Here is a 15559-nt window from a genome sequence, read left to right as displayed (position 1 = left end):
TCAGAAGACTACAAAATGTGGGGAATGATATTTTTTTAGCCTTTATTTTTTTTGCGTGGCTCCAATGTTTTTTAATATATTTCAGCATCCAATAAAACCTAGCCTTGATTTCTGAAGGCGACCAGTAATTGTAAATGTTTTGTCACGTCTAGTTTGTATATTTTCTTTCAGCTTTCTCTGCATCTATGAGAATGAATTTAATTTTGACATTTTGGAGGCTGTTTACATGCTTATAGATTGAACAACAATTATAAATGCCCATTTAACCATTAAACAGTTCCCCAATAAGAAGCAAAGTGAAAAATGGCTTTTGCAACCAGCATAAAACCAGAACAGCCTGCGAGTAAATGAGTAACTTGAGTCTGTTCAGGCTTTATGCTGTTTGCTGCTCATCAGTATCTAGGGGTTGAAAATTAAGATTGTGAAACTTCAATTAATTAAATAGGAAAAGTATGTAATTAAATGTAACTTTCTAAGGGACTACACATGCATCAAAATATGTATCTAAGTGGTAAAGGGTTAACCCATTTATTCCTAGCGTCTAGAAAAAAGGCCTTGGCAAACAGCGTAGACCCAGATGAGACGCCGCATGATGCATCGTCTCATCAGGGTCGGCGCTGTTAGATAGATAGATTTATTTCGGCATAGGAAGCATATACACAGTTCACAACATAACATAGAATAAAATAATAAGCAATTATTAAAAACTATATCATGTACAATAAACTATGACATGCTCACCAAACCAAGGATAACACAAAAAAGAGCAAGCCCTTATTGTGGTCCTTATTATTGGTGGCATGGCAAAAAGAGGCAGACATTAAACATAACTATGTTGACCTTAAACATAACTATGTTCATAGTAAAATAATTATTGAATGAAATAAAAAATATATATCACCGTTCAAAAGAGATCAACCTAATTATCACAGTAGTGCTCAGAAAATATGACAGGAGCTGGAAACTAAGATCAATTGATAATGTTACCAATTATTGCAACACATAGATATTTTGAAATTTGTAATTTGATGATACTTAAAGGAATTTCTGTAAATATTCTAAATAAGAAATAAATATACTAGACATCCCTAATTTTGGAAATAAATTGATCCACTTTAGAAGGATGGGAGAGTCCACTAGACATTAATGGGTTAACCTAACAGGCAACTGCTGCAAGAATACTGTGTGCTTACATATATGATGATCATTTATATGATGCAGTTGGGGATGGGACTAAAGTTATGTAGGGCAAAATGGGAAGCAGATTTACAATAACTAGACCTGTTTTGTTGCATTCCTGTGAGAAATGGATGAATGGGTGGGGGCCGTACAAAAACTCTCTGCTTCTTAGGCAAGCAGTCTTTTTCTGCATCCAAGATCCATTTCACCCAACAATTCTACAACTTTTGTTCTAATAGTATAATACTTTGTAATATTATATAAAATTATTATAAGACTTCTTCATTTAGAACCAGCCATTTAGGACAATTTTAAAGCAAATTTACAGCCTGTATATATTCCAATGCCAAGCAATAGTTTTCATTGTTCCAAGTCTGTTCTTAATTCTTAAGTCTAAGAATGTGTTGGTGAATATGGGGCCAGGGCTACCAATATGGGCTACTGACATTTATTTTGTACTTTCATGTGTTTCTATTTCAAAGCTAGTCTAGTTAATTTCTATGGCCTGCTCTTGAATGTTCCATGTTTTCCACATGTCCTTGATACAATGTTGTACTGTGAACCTTTACAATCAGGGTTCTTTTAATTTTTAAGTGTGAATTGAATTTTAGAGACCATTGGTAAGCAATTTGTTGATGATTTGCTCTTTAAGATTTTATTAGCACTTATTTCTATGTATCTCTTAACTTTCCAATATCTTCTAGGCTAAAGCTAGATTATTAAAAGTGGATGGTCAGAATTAAGTGTGTATGAAATTATTTAACAATGTATATTAACGATTTCTTGTTAACTTTTCCCTGTGATTAAGACAGAACACAACAAGCTCATGGTGTAGTCGTCCATGTAGAGTTTCCATGACCAAAAAACATTGATCCTTCCTCATAAACATTACGCATTTTTGTTTCTTGACACATGTACTAAATTTATGTACATTACATGATCACAATAGCTTTTGATCATAAGTACAAAATATGATTATGCATGATTGTTAACCCTGGAGTTACATTTTAATTCCAATGAGTGCCTATAACACACACTGATCAGTTGTCTAGGATTACCCAGGGAATACCAGCTGCATCCTGACTTCTGTAGCTGCCATATGCACTTTGTAGCTTCCTTCTGCACTTTCAGTGACAGTATTCAAGGAATTATTTCTAGGAATTATTTCTACAGTAAAATATTGAGTTCAAGAAGATGCACATAAACTGCCAAGTAATTTGACAAGGTCAAAGAGTGTTTAAATTGTCATACATTTAAGTTCATAAAATATGTATTTTTTATGCCCCCCCCCCCCCCCCCCCCCTTCGAGAAAGAGGGGGTATATTGTTTTGCACATGTCAGTCGGTACGTCCGTCGGTCGGTCGGTCCGTCTATCAGATGGTTTCCGGATAGTAACTCAAGAATGCTTACGCCTAGGATCATGAAACTTCATAGGTACATTGATCATGACTGGCAGATGACCCCTATTGATTTTCAGGTGACTAGGTCAAAGGTCAAGGTCACAGTGACTCAAAATAGTAAAATGGTTTCCGGATGATAACTCAAGAGTTCTTACGCCTAGGATCATGAAACTTCATAGGTACATTGATCATGACTGGCAGATGACCCCTATTGATTTTCAGGTGACTAGGTCAAAGGTCAAGGTCACAGTGACTCAAAATAGTAAAATGGTTTCCGGATGATAACTCAAGAGTGCTTAGTCCTAGGATTATGAAACTTCATAGGTACAATGATCATGACTGGCAGATGATCCCTATTGATTTTCAGGTCACTAGGTCAAAGGTCAAGGTCACAGTGGCTCGAAATAGTAAAATGGTTTCCGGATGATAACTCAAGAATGCTTAGGCCTAGGATCATGAAACTTCATAGGTACATTGATCATGACTGGCAGATGACCCCTATTGATTTTCAGGTCATAAGGTCAAAGGTCAAGGTCACATTATCTCAAAATATTAAAATAGTTTCCGGATGATAACTCAAGAATGCAATACTTGTCCAGGAGAAGACACCAGATTTCAGTAAGCAGCTGTTTGTCCCTGGCTTGTATTTGCCAACCTCTTCTTAGACCTAAGACATCAAACAAATGCAAAGCATTTTTAAATGTGTACATTTTTGACACACTATTTATTAAGTTCATGTAAAAATAAAATGACTTAAGTCAATTGTATGCTTCAAAGTATAATGGTAAAAGTATAAGAGTAAAAAGCCAGATGATAATGAATTTGAGACCTGTTATATGCATGGTTGTAAAAAAAAAGGATATTGATGAGTGAAGTTTTTTTTACTCACAGGCATATTTATAGAATGATTATTTATGACATAGCCAACAAAGTTTCTTGATATTTGGTGAACACACAAGTTATTTTTCTTGAGTCTTAGTCTATTATTTTGTCTGAAGTCTGGGCATAGGTTGGTGAAAACTTTGCCCCAGTGTTGATAGATATGAGCCGCACTCTGGGAAAACAGGACTTATGACATGTGCGTTAAGTATCACCAAAGAATAGCCTGTGCAGTGTAGAAGGGACTACCATTGAACAAGGATTTTGATTTAAGGAAAAATGTATCTTAATTCTATATGCACACGCATGAAGCACGGTTATTCCAGAGTGGGGATCATAGGATATTAAAACTTGTAGAAGGAGGCAGAACATAGAAAAAGATCTTGATTTGTTTGATAGTAAATAATGGTAGGTTTCCACATCAGGCGTATTTGAATTGGTCAAAATAACTCAACATTGGATTGTTTCTTACTTTTCTTGAGCTTAACATATTAAAATACAAATATAAAAAGAAGAATCGAGTTTTCTACAGTGTTAACCTATGGACTTTTTATGCCCCCCTTCGAAGAAGAGGGGGAATATTGCTTTGCACATGTCTGTCGGTCGGTTGGTCCGTCGGTCCGTCTACCAGTTGGTTTCCGGATGATAACTCAAGAACCCTTGGGCCTAGGATCATAAAACTTTATAGGTACATTGATCATGACTCGCAGATGACCCCTATTGATTTTGAGGTCACTAAGTCAAAGGTCAAGGTCACGGTGACCCGAAATAGTAAAATGGTTTTTGGATGATAACTTAAGAACGCATACGCGGCCAACAGGGCGAACTATGAACAATACTGAAGCAACTGGTCTGTAATCCTAAATCTATAATTATCAGTCCAATGAAACATCATCCCTTGAGTAAAATAAAGAGGATCAGTAAAAATATTATCAGAATATGAGATTTTTTTGTATATTTTGTATATTAAATATTGTGTTAATGTTTAATTTTGTTGATTAATATAAATATAAGCAGGACAGGGGAGGTAATACACTATTCTATCTTTCTTATATACAGGGGAAACAAATGCAATAAGTTTAAATTTCATGTTTAATAAATAGAGGATATTTGTTCATGTCAGTGTGAGATCATTTTGCATATTGTTTACCAACATCACCCCAACCTATATTTCCCCCCCCCAACCTCACCCCTCATTTTTTTTTAAATACATAATAAATTACCACACCCCTCATTAAACTCCCCTCTCAACCCCACCCCCCCCCGTGCCCCCCCAAAGCCCCCAGCCCCCAATTTATTTTTATATTTTTTTAAACATCTAATAAATTACCACACCCCACATTATACCCCCTCTCATTCCCCCCTACCCCCCACCCCCCCAATTTTTTTTTAAAACATCTAATAATAACCAAAACCCACATTATACCCCCCCTCTCACTCCCCCTACCCCCCTACCCCCTACCACCCCATCCCCCCCCCCCAAAAAAAAGATTTTTTTAACATCTAATAAATTAGCACACCCCCACTTTATACCCCCCCTCTCACCCCCCATCCCCCTACCCCCCACCCCACTCCCCCCCCCCAAAAAAATTATTTTTTAAACATCATATAAATCACACCACACATTATACCCCCCTCTCACCCCACCCCCTACCCCACCCCCACCCCCCCAAAAAATAATTTTTTTTAAACATCTAATAAGTTACCACACCCCACATTATAACCCCCCTCTCACCCCCACCCCCCTATCCCCCCACCCACCCACCCACCCCCCCCCAAAAAAAAAAATAGAAAATATTTTTTTAAACATCTTATAATTACCACAACCCCACATGATACCCCCTCACTCCCCCCTAACCCCCACTAACCCCCCACACCCACCCCAATTTTTTTTTAAACATCTAATAAATTACCACACCTCACATTATACCCCCTCTCACCCCACCCACCCCTACCTCCCCCATCCCCCCCCCCAAAAAAAAAACAACTTTATTTAAACATCTATAAATTACCACACCCCACATTATACCCCCCTCTCATCCCCCTACTCCCCCCCCCACCCTACCCCACCCCCCCCAATTTTTTTATTTTTTTTCCTTTTTTTATTTTTGAAAGATCGTCTAATAAATTATTGTACATGAACAATTTCCCCATGATGGCTTATGTTATACTGTCTAGCACTCGAATAGTCGAGCGCGCTGTCCTCTGACAGCTCTTGTTAGGTCACAAGGTCAAAGGTCAAGGTCACAGTGACTCGAAATAGTAAAATGGTTTCCGGATGATAACTCAAGAATGCTTACACGGATCATGAAACTTCATAGGTACATTGATCTTGACTGGAAAATGACCCCTATTGATTTTCAGGTGACTAGGTCAAAGGTCAAGGTAACAGTGACTCAAAAGAGTACAATGGTTTCAGGATGATATCTTACATTAGGTCTAAGGTCAAGGTCACAGTGACAAAAAACGTATTCACACAATGGCTGCCAGTCTACAACTGACAGCCTATATGGGGGGCATGAATGTTTTATTTTAATATTCTTTGCTGTATATGATTCGTTCTGTATTAAAATGTTAATTAAGTTTGCTGTGCAAATATGTTTGTCTGTATTTAAATGCCATCAAGAATGATGGTTTCAAAATTGTGCTGTGTGTATTACAGACACAGGACAGAGTCCTGTTGCTAGGATAGAGCCCCGGTTCCAGTACGTGAATGAAGGGGCCCCAGTGAAGTTTGAGTGTATAGTGACTGGCAGCCCCACCCCACAGGTGGAGTGGTACCGAGGGGGAGGGAGGAGTCTGAACCCCAGGGCCCGGGTCAGTGCGGGGGTACTCACCATACCCAGGGCACAGCTCTCAGATGAATCTGACTACTACTGTATGGCAACCAATGAGAATGGACAGACAGAAATCAGGACCATACTTTATGTGAAACCAGGTAACTTGTAGAGACTGTTAACATGCATTTAAACCTCTTCCTTTATATCAAGTCACTCCATTGTTTTAAGTCACTTGAGCACAACATGCTTATCTGGTGCTTTTGTGATAGCCTTTTTACGTCACTGGCTGTGGGTCTTCAACATTAGCCTTTTGAACTCTAGAGGTTGCATTTAATGCTTCATAAACCTTGGATAGAACATTATGTCCTTATGGTATCTTAGCTGTGTTTGGAACTGGCCCATGTTGGGTCAAAAACAACGAATTATTCAAATGAAAGAAAAATCTAATGAACTATAGGCCACATTTTTTTCATGATCCTCATGAAATATGGTCAGAATATTCGTCCCGATGATAGCTCAGACCAGTGAGAAACAGAATCCCATGGGATAAAAAACTGGGATGCTAGGTGAAATTAAAGAAAAAGCTTGATAACAATCAAGAGGTCTTATTTAGTGCCCAATTGTCGAAAAGCATGGTCAGAACATAGAAATTGCTTCCTAAAAATATCTTAGAGGAATTTCAAACTGGATCATGTGTGGTAAAAAAACTGTCAATAGGCCAAATTAAAGAAAAAGCTTGTGACCACAAAGTCATATTTGTATGTCCGTCCAACAGATGGTTTCCGGATGATAACTCAAGAACGCTTAGGCCTAGGATCATGAAACTTCATAGGTACATTGATCATGACTCGCAGATGACCCCTATTGATTTTGAGGTCACTAAGTCAAAGGTCAAGGTCACGGTGACCCGAAATAGTAAAATGGTTTCCGGATGATAACTCAAGAACGCTTGTGCCTAGGATCATGAAACTTAATAGGTAGATTGATCAGGACTCGCAGATGACCCCTATTGATTTTCAGGTCACTAGGTCAAAGGTCAAGGTCATGGTGACCGAAAATAGTAAAATTGTTTCGGCATGATAACTCAAGAACGCTTATGCCTAGGATCATGAAACTTCATAGTTAGATTGATAATGACTGGCAGATGACCCCTATTGATATTCAGGTCACTAGGTCAAAGGTCAAGGTCACGGTGACCCACAATAGTAAAATGGTTTCCTGATGATAACTCAAGAACGTTTATGCCTAGGATCATGAAACTTCATAGGTAGATTGATAATGACTGGCAGATGACCCCTATTGATTTTCAGGTCACTATATCAAAGGTCAAGGTCATGGTGACCCGAAATAGTAAAATGGTTTCAGGATTATAACTCAAGAACGCTTATGGCTACAATCATGAAGCTTCATAGGTACATTGATCATGACTCTCAGATGACCCCTATTGATTTCGAGGTCACTATGTCAAAGGTCAAGGTCATGGTGACCCGAAACAGTAAAATGGTTTCCGGATGATAACTCAAGAACGCTTATGCCTAGGATCATGAAACCTCATAGTTACATTGATCATGACTCGCAGATGACCCCTATTGATTTTGAGGTCACTAGGTCAAAGGTCAAGGTCACGGTGACCCGATATAGTAAAATGGTTTCCGGATGATAACTCAAGAACGCTTATGGCTAGGATCATGAAACTTCATAGGTACATTGATCATGACTCGCAGATGACCCCTATTGATTTTCAGGTCACTAGGTCAAAGGTCAAGGTCACAGTGACAAAAAACATATTCACACAATGGCTGTCACTACAACGGAGAGCCCATATGGGGGAGCATGCATGTTTTACAAACATCCCTTGTTAAAATTGCTTTGAACATTGAGCTGTTTAGTTTTTAGCTCACCTGAGCGATAGCTCGGGGTGAGCTATTGTGATCACTCGCCGTCCGTCCGTCCGTCTGTCTGTCTGTAAACAATTTGTAAACATCTTCTTCTACTAAACCATGGAGCCAATTTCAACTAAATTTCATGTGGAGCATCCCTAGGTCATGGGACAAAAGAATTGTTAAAAAAAATTTGATCGCATAACCAAGATGGCCGCCATGACCATATATGGTAAAAACCTTAAAAAATCTTCTTGTCAGCAATCGCTCATCAGATTTTCAAAAAATTTCACAGGGATGACCTTTGAAGGCTCCCCTGAAAAAGTTGTTCAAAGAAATTTGATTCGTCAAAAAACATGGCCGCAGGAGCTCGTTGAACTTTGCATGTTTATTCGTTTTTGCCTATTTTGTGAAAACTTTCTAAAATCTTCCACATTTTTTGTCTGATCCTTTCCAAATTTGCACAGTGTCTTTATATCAATGAGGACACGAACCCTACAGAAAATGAGCATTATTGGTCCATGAAGTACAGAATTACCTCCCCTTGAATTGAGAAAATGGTGTTTATGCAATAAAGTCCAAATTTTTCATCCAATTCTTTCCAAACTTGTAAGGATTTAGCATGGTTCAAACAAGGGAAACAACTACGGTTTATGCATGTTCTTTTTATTACAGATTTGCCTCCCTTTAATTCATTCAAAATCTGATTTTACAGCAGAGATTCCAAATCTGACCTGTAAATGAGCCCCATATTTACTGCCAGTGCTAGGTTACCTTTTCCCATTTGATCATTCTTAAGTATCGGTCTTGTAATGCTGCTACTGCTTCTGCTACTGCTACTGCTACTACTACTACTACTACTACTCCTACTTCTACTACTACTACTACTACTACTACTACTACTACTACTACTACTACTACTACTACTACTACTACTACTACTACTACTACTACTACTACTACTACTACTACTACTACTACTACTACTACTACTACTACTACTACTACTACTACTACTAGTACTACTACTACTAGTACTACCACCACCACCACCACCATTACTACTTCTACTACTACTGCCACTACTACTACTACTTTTACCACTACTACTACTACTACTACTACTACTACTACCACTACTACTACTACCACTTCTACTACTACTACTACTACTACTACTACTACTACTACTACTACTACTACTACTACTACTACTACTACTACTACTACTACTACTACTACTTATACTACTACTACTACTACTACTACTACTACTACTACTACTACTACTACTACTACTACTACTACTACTACTACTACTATTACTACACCACCACCACCACCACCACCACCACCACCACCATTCACAGTGACAAAAAACATATTCACACAATGGCTGCTACTACAACTTATAGCCCATATAGGGGGGCATGCATGTTTTACAAACAGCCCTTGTTTCTATGGGATTTTAACCACAACTGTTCATGTTTATCTCCGACACATATTTTTAGGTCACCTGTCATGAAGTGACACGGTGAGCTTATGTGATCGTGTGATGTCCGGCGTCCGTTGTGCGTGCCTGCGTGTGTCAGTGCGTCCGTCCGTCAACAATTTGTTTGTGTAGACAGTAGAGGTCACAGTTTGCATCCAATCTTGATGAAATTTGGTCAAAATGTTTATCTTGATGAAATCCGGTTTGGGATTGTATTTGGGCCATCTGGGGTCAAAAACAAGGTCACTAGGTCAAATAATAGAACAACCTTCTGTAGACAATAGAGGTCACAGTTTTCATCCAATCTTTAGGAAATTTAGTCAGAATGTTTATCTTGATGAAATCTGGGTTGGGATTTTATTTGGGTCATCTGGGGTCAAAAACTAGGTCACAAGGTCAAATAATAGAAAAACCTTGTGTAGACATTAGAGATCACAGTTTTCATCCAACCTTTATGAAATTTGGTCAGAATTCTTGATGAAATCTGGGTGGGATTGTATTTGGGTCATCTGGGGTAAAAATCTAGGTCAAATAAATAGAAAACCCTTGTGTTGACAATAGAGGTCACAGTTTTCATCCAATATTTATGAACTGTGGTCAGAATGTTTATCTTGATAAAATCTGGATTGGGATTGTATTTGGGTCATCTAGAGTCAGGAACTAGGTCACTAGGTCAAATCATAGAAAAACATTGTGCAGACAATAGAGGTCATAGTTTTCATTTGATCTTAATGAGTCAGGTGAGCGAATCAGGGCCATCATGGCCCTCTTGTATTATATTGGCCTTTACATTGTACGTAAATAATTATGGTTTGTAAAATCATGCCTACCGTGTTTTGGGGCAGTTTTCTTTACAAGTGTATTGTAAAACCTTGTGAGCACTTTAAACTTAATTGCTTGAATCTTTACTTTGTTTAGAATTCATTATCATATAAACAGCCAGCATGACTATCTAGTGATTATATTTGGCATATTGATCAGGTTCCTTGAAACAAGTGACCATTATCGTACGTCAGACCAAGTATGTGGTGATAGCTGGTGAGACAGCTCGCCTCGAATGTTACACAGAGGAAGGGGGTGAGCGTGTGACTCTGTTCTGGTCTCGTCAGGCGGGTCTGCCCCCGGGCACCCAGCAGGCCAACGGTGTGCTAACCATCACCAACACCCAGCCTATCGCTGCCGGACGCTATATCTGCACGGGAACTGACACAGACACTGGAAAGATCTCCACAGCAGAGGCACTGCTTGAGGTCAACGTCAAACAAACAAGTGAGTTAGTGACCACTGTCCCAAGGATAAATGCAGAAATGGCATGTTTCTAATAATATTCTCAGCACGTTTCTTTCAATTCTGACCTGATTTTCACAGTTTTTGTTTTACCAATGATCTCATTAGAACCATTATATGGCCTAAGTACATCACTAGCCATTACTGTCAAATCACTGAGTTTTGCTCTCACTTTATAATGTGAATTTATGACTACCGGTATGATAAATGTTTACTGATCCTACAATTACCATGGTGTTTCATGAATCAATCAAATAACTATGAGCTCTCTATGATCTGTTACATATGGTAGCTTCATTAGCTTAGTTGATGTGAACCATACTGTTACCTCTGCTGAAATTAATAAATCTATATTTGTTCCACCATTATACCACTCTGAAAACATTATTTCAATTATTTTTATATGCAGGTTTTACGAGGTAGTATAGTATCTTTGAATGGTATTTGCAACTTTAAAATTCATGCAAAAACTCACTACATGTATAATTGTAGTTGGGCATTGAGCCTTATGGCTAAAATTCACATATCCAGTTTGCATAAATTGCTCTTCAATGATTTCAATATATGTGATATGTAGTTAGCAAAATCTAAATAAGACTAAATACATTCTGATTTAGAAATTTATTTTGGTTGTGATTTTTGTTTACTAAAAATTCCATTAAAAGACGAAAATAAGTGTTCATCCACAGATTTTAACAAATGATGGCAAGCATTCATCTGTATTTATTGTAAAGTGGTCCACATCAAAATTTACTTACAAATGGGATAACAAATGTATCATAGCACAATATTTTCACTGAAAAATTGTAATACACAAGAATATTTTGCTCTTAATAAAAATTTTCTCATTTGCCACTTTTTTAAAAAGAGTGATTTCCTTGTTTGGTTTTTAATATGGTTTAGGGTATTTGTATACAATTGTTTTCGCAAAAAAATTGACCTTAAACAAACGAGGAAAAATAAATTAGTAAAAAACTGCACCAAACATTGGACAAGTTGTCAATTTCTAAAGCTCAAAATAAACTATTTCTCGCAGATTTGTGTTTCTGATTTTCTGCTCTCAATATGTGTTCACTACTACCAACAGCCTTAAAACTAAAAAATGTGTGAGAGTGAGATCAATGATTGAAGGGTATTATTGCATACATGTATGTATTGATGAAGCCTGTAAAAACAGTAAGGTATTTTTTGCTAGTATTCAAAAGTACACACTGTTTTATTGCCTCTCATGTTATGTTTGATAAGGAATGCAATGTATAGTCTTTATAGTTCAAGCATCATCAAGATTCGTAATACAATATGCATAAACATAGATCACATACAATTATTGATGTTAGTTATATGGTTGCTGGTGTGAGGATAAATTTCCCTATTATTTGTCTGCAGCTGTAGCACCGACAGTGACAATGGAGCCAGAGAAGATCACCATCCCCATGGGAACCACCGGAACGCTGCGCTGTGTCACAACAGGAACACCACAGCCAACACTAACCTGGTCCAAGTCTCGAGAACAGCTCTCACCTAACCATCAGGTACATATGCACACTCACCTGGTCCAAGTCTCGAGAATAGCTCTCACCTAACCATCAGGTACATATACACACTCACCTGGTCCAAGTCTCAAGAACAGCTCTCACCTTACCATCAGGTCCATATGCACACTCACCATGTCCAAGTCTCGAGAACAGCTCTCACCTAACCATCAGGTACATATACACACTCACCTGGTCCAAGTCTCGAGAACAGCTCTCACCTAACCATCGGGTACATAAACACACTCACCTGGTCCAAGTCTCGAGAAAAGCTCTCACCTAACCATCAGGTACATATGCACACTCACCTTGTCCAAGTCTCGAAAACAGCTCTCACCCAACCATCAGGTACATATGCACACTCACGTGGTCCAAGTCTCGAAAACAGCTCTCACCTAACCATCAGTTCATATGCACACTCACCTGGTCCAAGTCTCGAGAACAGCTCTCACCTAACCATCAGGTACATATACACACTCACCTGGTCCAAGTCTCGAGAACAGCTCTCACCTAGCCATCAGGTACATATGCACACTCACCTGGTCCAAGTCTCGAGAAAATCTTTCACCTAATCATCAGGTAAATATGCACACTCACCTTGTCCAAGTCTTGAGAACAGCTCTCACCTAACCATCCGGTACATATACCACAGCCAACACTAACTTGGTCCAAGTCTCGAGAACAGCTCTCACCTAACCATCAGGTACATATACACACTCACCTGGTCCAAGTCTCAAGAACAGCTCTCACCTAACCATCAGGTACATATGCACACTCACCTGGTCCAAGTCTCGAGAACAGCTCTCACCTTACCATCAGGTACATATACACACTCACCTGGTCCAAATCTCGAGAACAGCTCTCACCTAACCATCAGGTTCATATACACACTCACCTGGTCCAAGTCTCGATAACAGCTCTCACCTAACCATAAGGTATATATGCACACTCACCTGGTCCAAGTCTCGAGAACATCTCTCACCTAACCATCAGGTACATATGCACACTCACCTTGTCCAAGTCTCGAGAACAGCTCTCACCTAACCATCAGGTACATATACACACTCACCTGGTCCAAGTCTCGAGAATAGCTCTAACCTAACCATCAGGTACATATACACACTCACCTGGTCCAAGTCTTAAGAATAGCTCTCACCTAACCATCAGGTACATATTCACACTCACCTGGTCCAAGTCTCGAGAACAGCTCTCACCTAACCATCAGGTACATATGCACACTCACCTGGTCCAAGTCTCGAGAAAATCTTTCACCTAATCATCAGGTACGTATGCACACTCACCTTGTCCAAGTCTCGAGAACAGCTCTAACCTAACCATCCGGTACATATACCACAGCCAACACTAACTTGGTCCAAGTCTCGAGAACAGCTCTCACCTAACCATCAGGTACACATACACTCACCTGGTCCAAGTCTCAAGAACAGCTTTCACCTAACCATCAGGTACATATGCACACTCACCTGGTCCAAGTCTCGAGAACAGCTCTCACCTAACCATCAGGAACATATACACACTCACCTGGTCCAAGTCTCGAGAACAGCTCTCACCTAACCATCAGGTACATATGCACACTCACCTGGTCCAAGTCTCGAGAACAGCTCTCACCTAACCATCAGGTACATATGCACACTCACCTGGTCCAAGTCTCGAGAAAATATTTCACCTAATCATCAGGTACATATGCACACTCACCTTTTACAAGTCTCGAGAACAGCTCTTACCTAACCATCTGGTACATATACCACAGCCAACACTAACTTGGTCCAAGTCTCGAGAACAGCTCTCACCTAACCATCAGGTACACATACACTCTCACCTGGTCCAAGTCTTAAGAACAGCTCTCACCTAACCATCAGGTACATATGCACACTCACCTGGTCCAAGTCTCGAGAACAGATCTCACCTAACCATCAGGTACATATACACACTCACCTGGTCCAAGTCCCGAGAACAGCTCTCACCTAACCGTCAGGTAAATATGCACACTCACCTGGTCCAAGTCTCGAGAACAGCTCTCACCTTACCATCAGGAACATATACACACTCACCTGGTCCAAGTCTCGAGAACAGTTCTCACCTAACCATCAGGTACATATGCACACTCACCTGGTCCAGGTCTCGAGAACAGCTCTCACCTAACCATCAGGTACATATACACACTCACCTGGTTCTAGTCTCGAGAACAGCTCTCACCTAAACATCAGGTACATATGCACACTCACCTGGTCCAAGTCTCGAGAAAATCTTTCATTTAATCATCAGGTACATATGCACACTCACCTTGTCCAAGTCTCGAGAACAGCTCTAATCTAACCATCTGGTACATATACCACAGCCAACACTAACTTGGTCCAAGTCTCGAGAACAGCTCTCACCTAACCATCAGGTACACATACACACTCACCTGGACTAAGTCTCAAGAAGAGCTCCACCTAACCATCAGGTACATATGCACACTCACCTGGTCCAAGTCTCGAGAACAGCTCTCGCCTAACCATCAGGTACATATACACACTCACCTGGTCCAAGTCCCGAGAACAGCTCTCACCTAACCATCAGGTACATATGCACACTCACCTGGTCCAAGTCTCAAGAACAGCTCTCACCTAACCATCAGGAACATATACACACTCACCTGGTCCAAGTCTCGAGAACAGCTCTCACCTAACCATCAGGTACATATGCACACTCTTTTGGTCCAAGTCTCGAGAACAGCTCTCACCTAACCATCAGGTACATATACACACTCACCTGGTCCAACTCTCGAGAACAGCTCTCACCTAACCATCAGGTACATATACACACTCACCTTGCCCAAGTCTCCAGAACAGCTCTCACCTAACCATCAGGTACATATACACACTCACCTGGTCCAAATCTCGAGAACAGCTCTCACCTAACCATCAGGTACATATACACACTCACCTGGTCCTATTCTCGAGAACAGCTCTCACCTAACCGTAAGGTACATATGCACACTTACCTGGTCCAAGTCTCGAGAACATCTCTCACCTAACCATCAGGTACATATGCACACTCACCTTGTCCAAGGCTCGAGAACAGCTCTCACCTAACCATCAGGTACATATACACTCTCACCTGGTCCAAG

The 15559-nt window shown here is 39.8% G+C and overlaps 1 protein-coding gene across 1 annotated transcript in view; it reads left to right on the top strand.

Annotated features, from left to right (window-relative positions):
• The window catches only part of LOC127854717 (uncharacterized), a 150782-nt gene that overhangs the window by 78055 nt on the left and 57168 nt on the right, over positions 1-15559 (top strand). Inside the window, exons 24-26 of the mRNA XM_052389775.1 lie at positions 6121-6396; positions 10592-10879; positions 12284-12429. Coding sequence (XP_052245735.1) covers positions 6121-6396; positions 10592-10879; positions 12284-12429 — 710 coding nt within the window. The remainder of the gene's footprint in view (positions 1-6120; positions 6397-10591; positions 10880-12283; positions 12430-15559) is intronic.

Source organism: Dreissena polymorpha, chromosome 13 (assembly GCF_020536995.1).
Source record: "Dreissena polymorpha isolate Duluth1 chromosome 13, UMN_Dpol_1.0, whole genome shotgun sequence".
Lineage (NCBI taxonomy): Eukaryota > Metazoa > Mollusca > Bivalvia > Myida > Dreissenidae > Dreissena > Dreissena polymorpha.
This window is presented reverse-complemented; position numbering and strand designations above follow the sequence as displayed.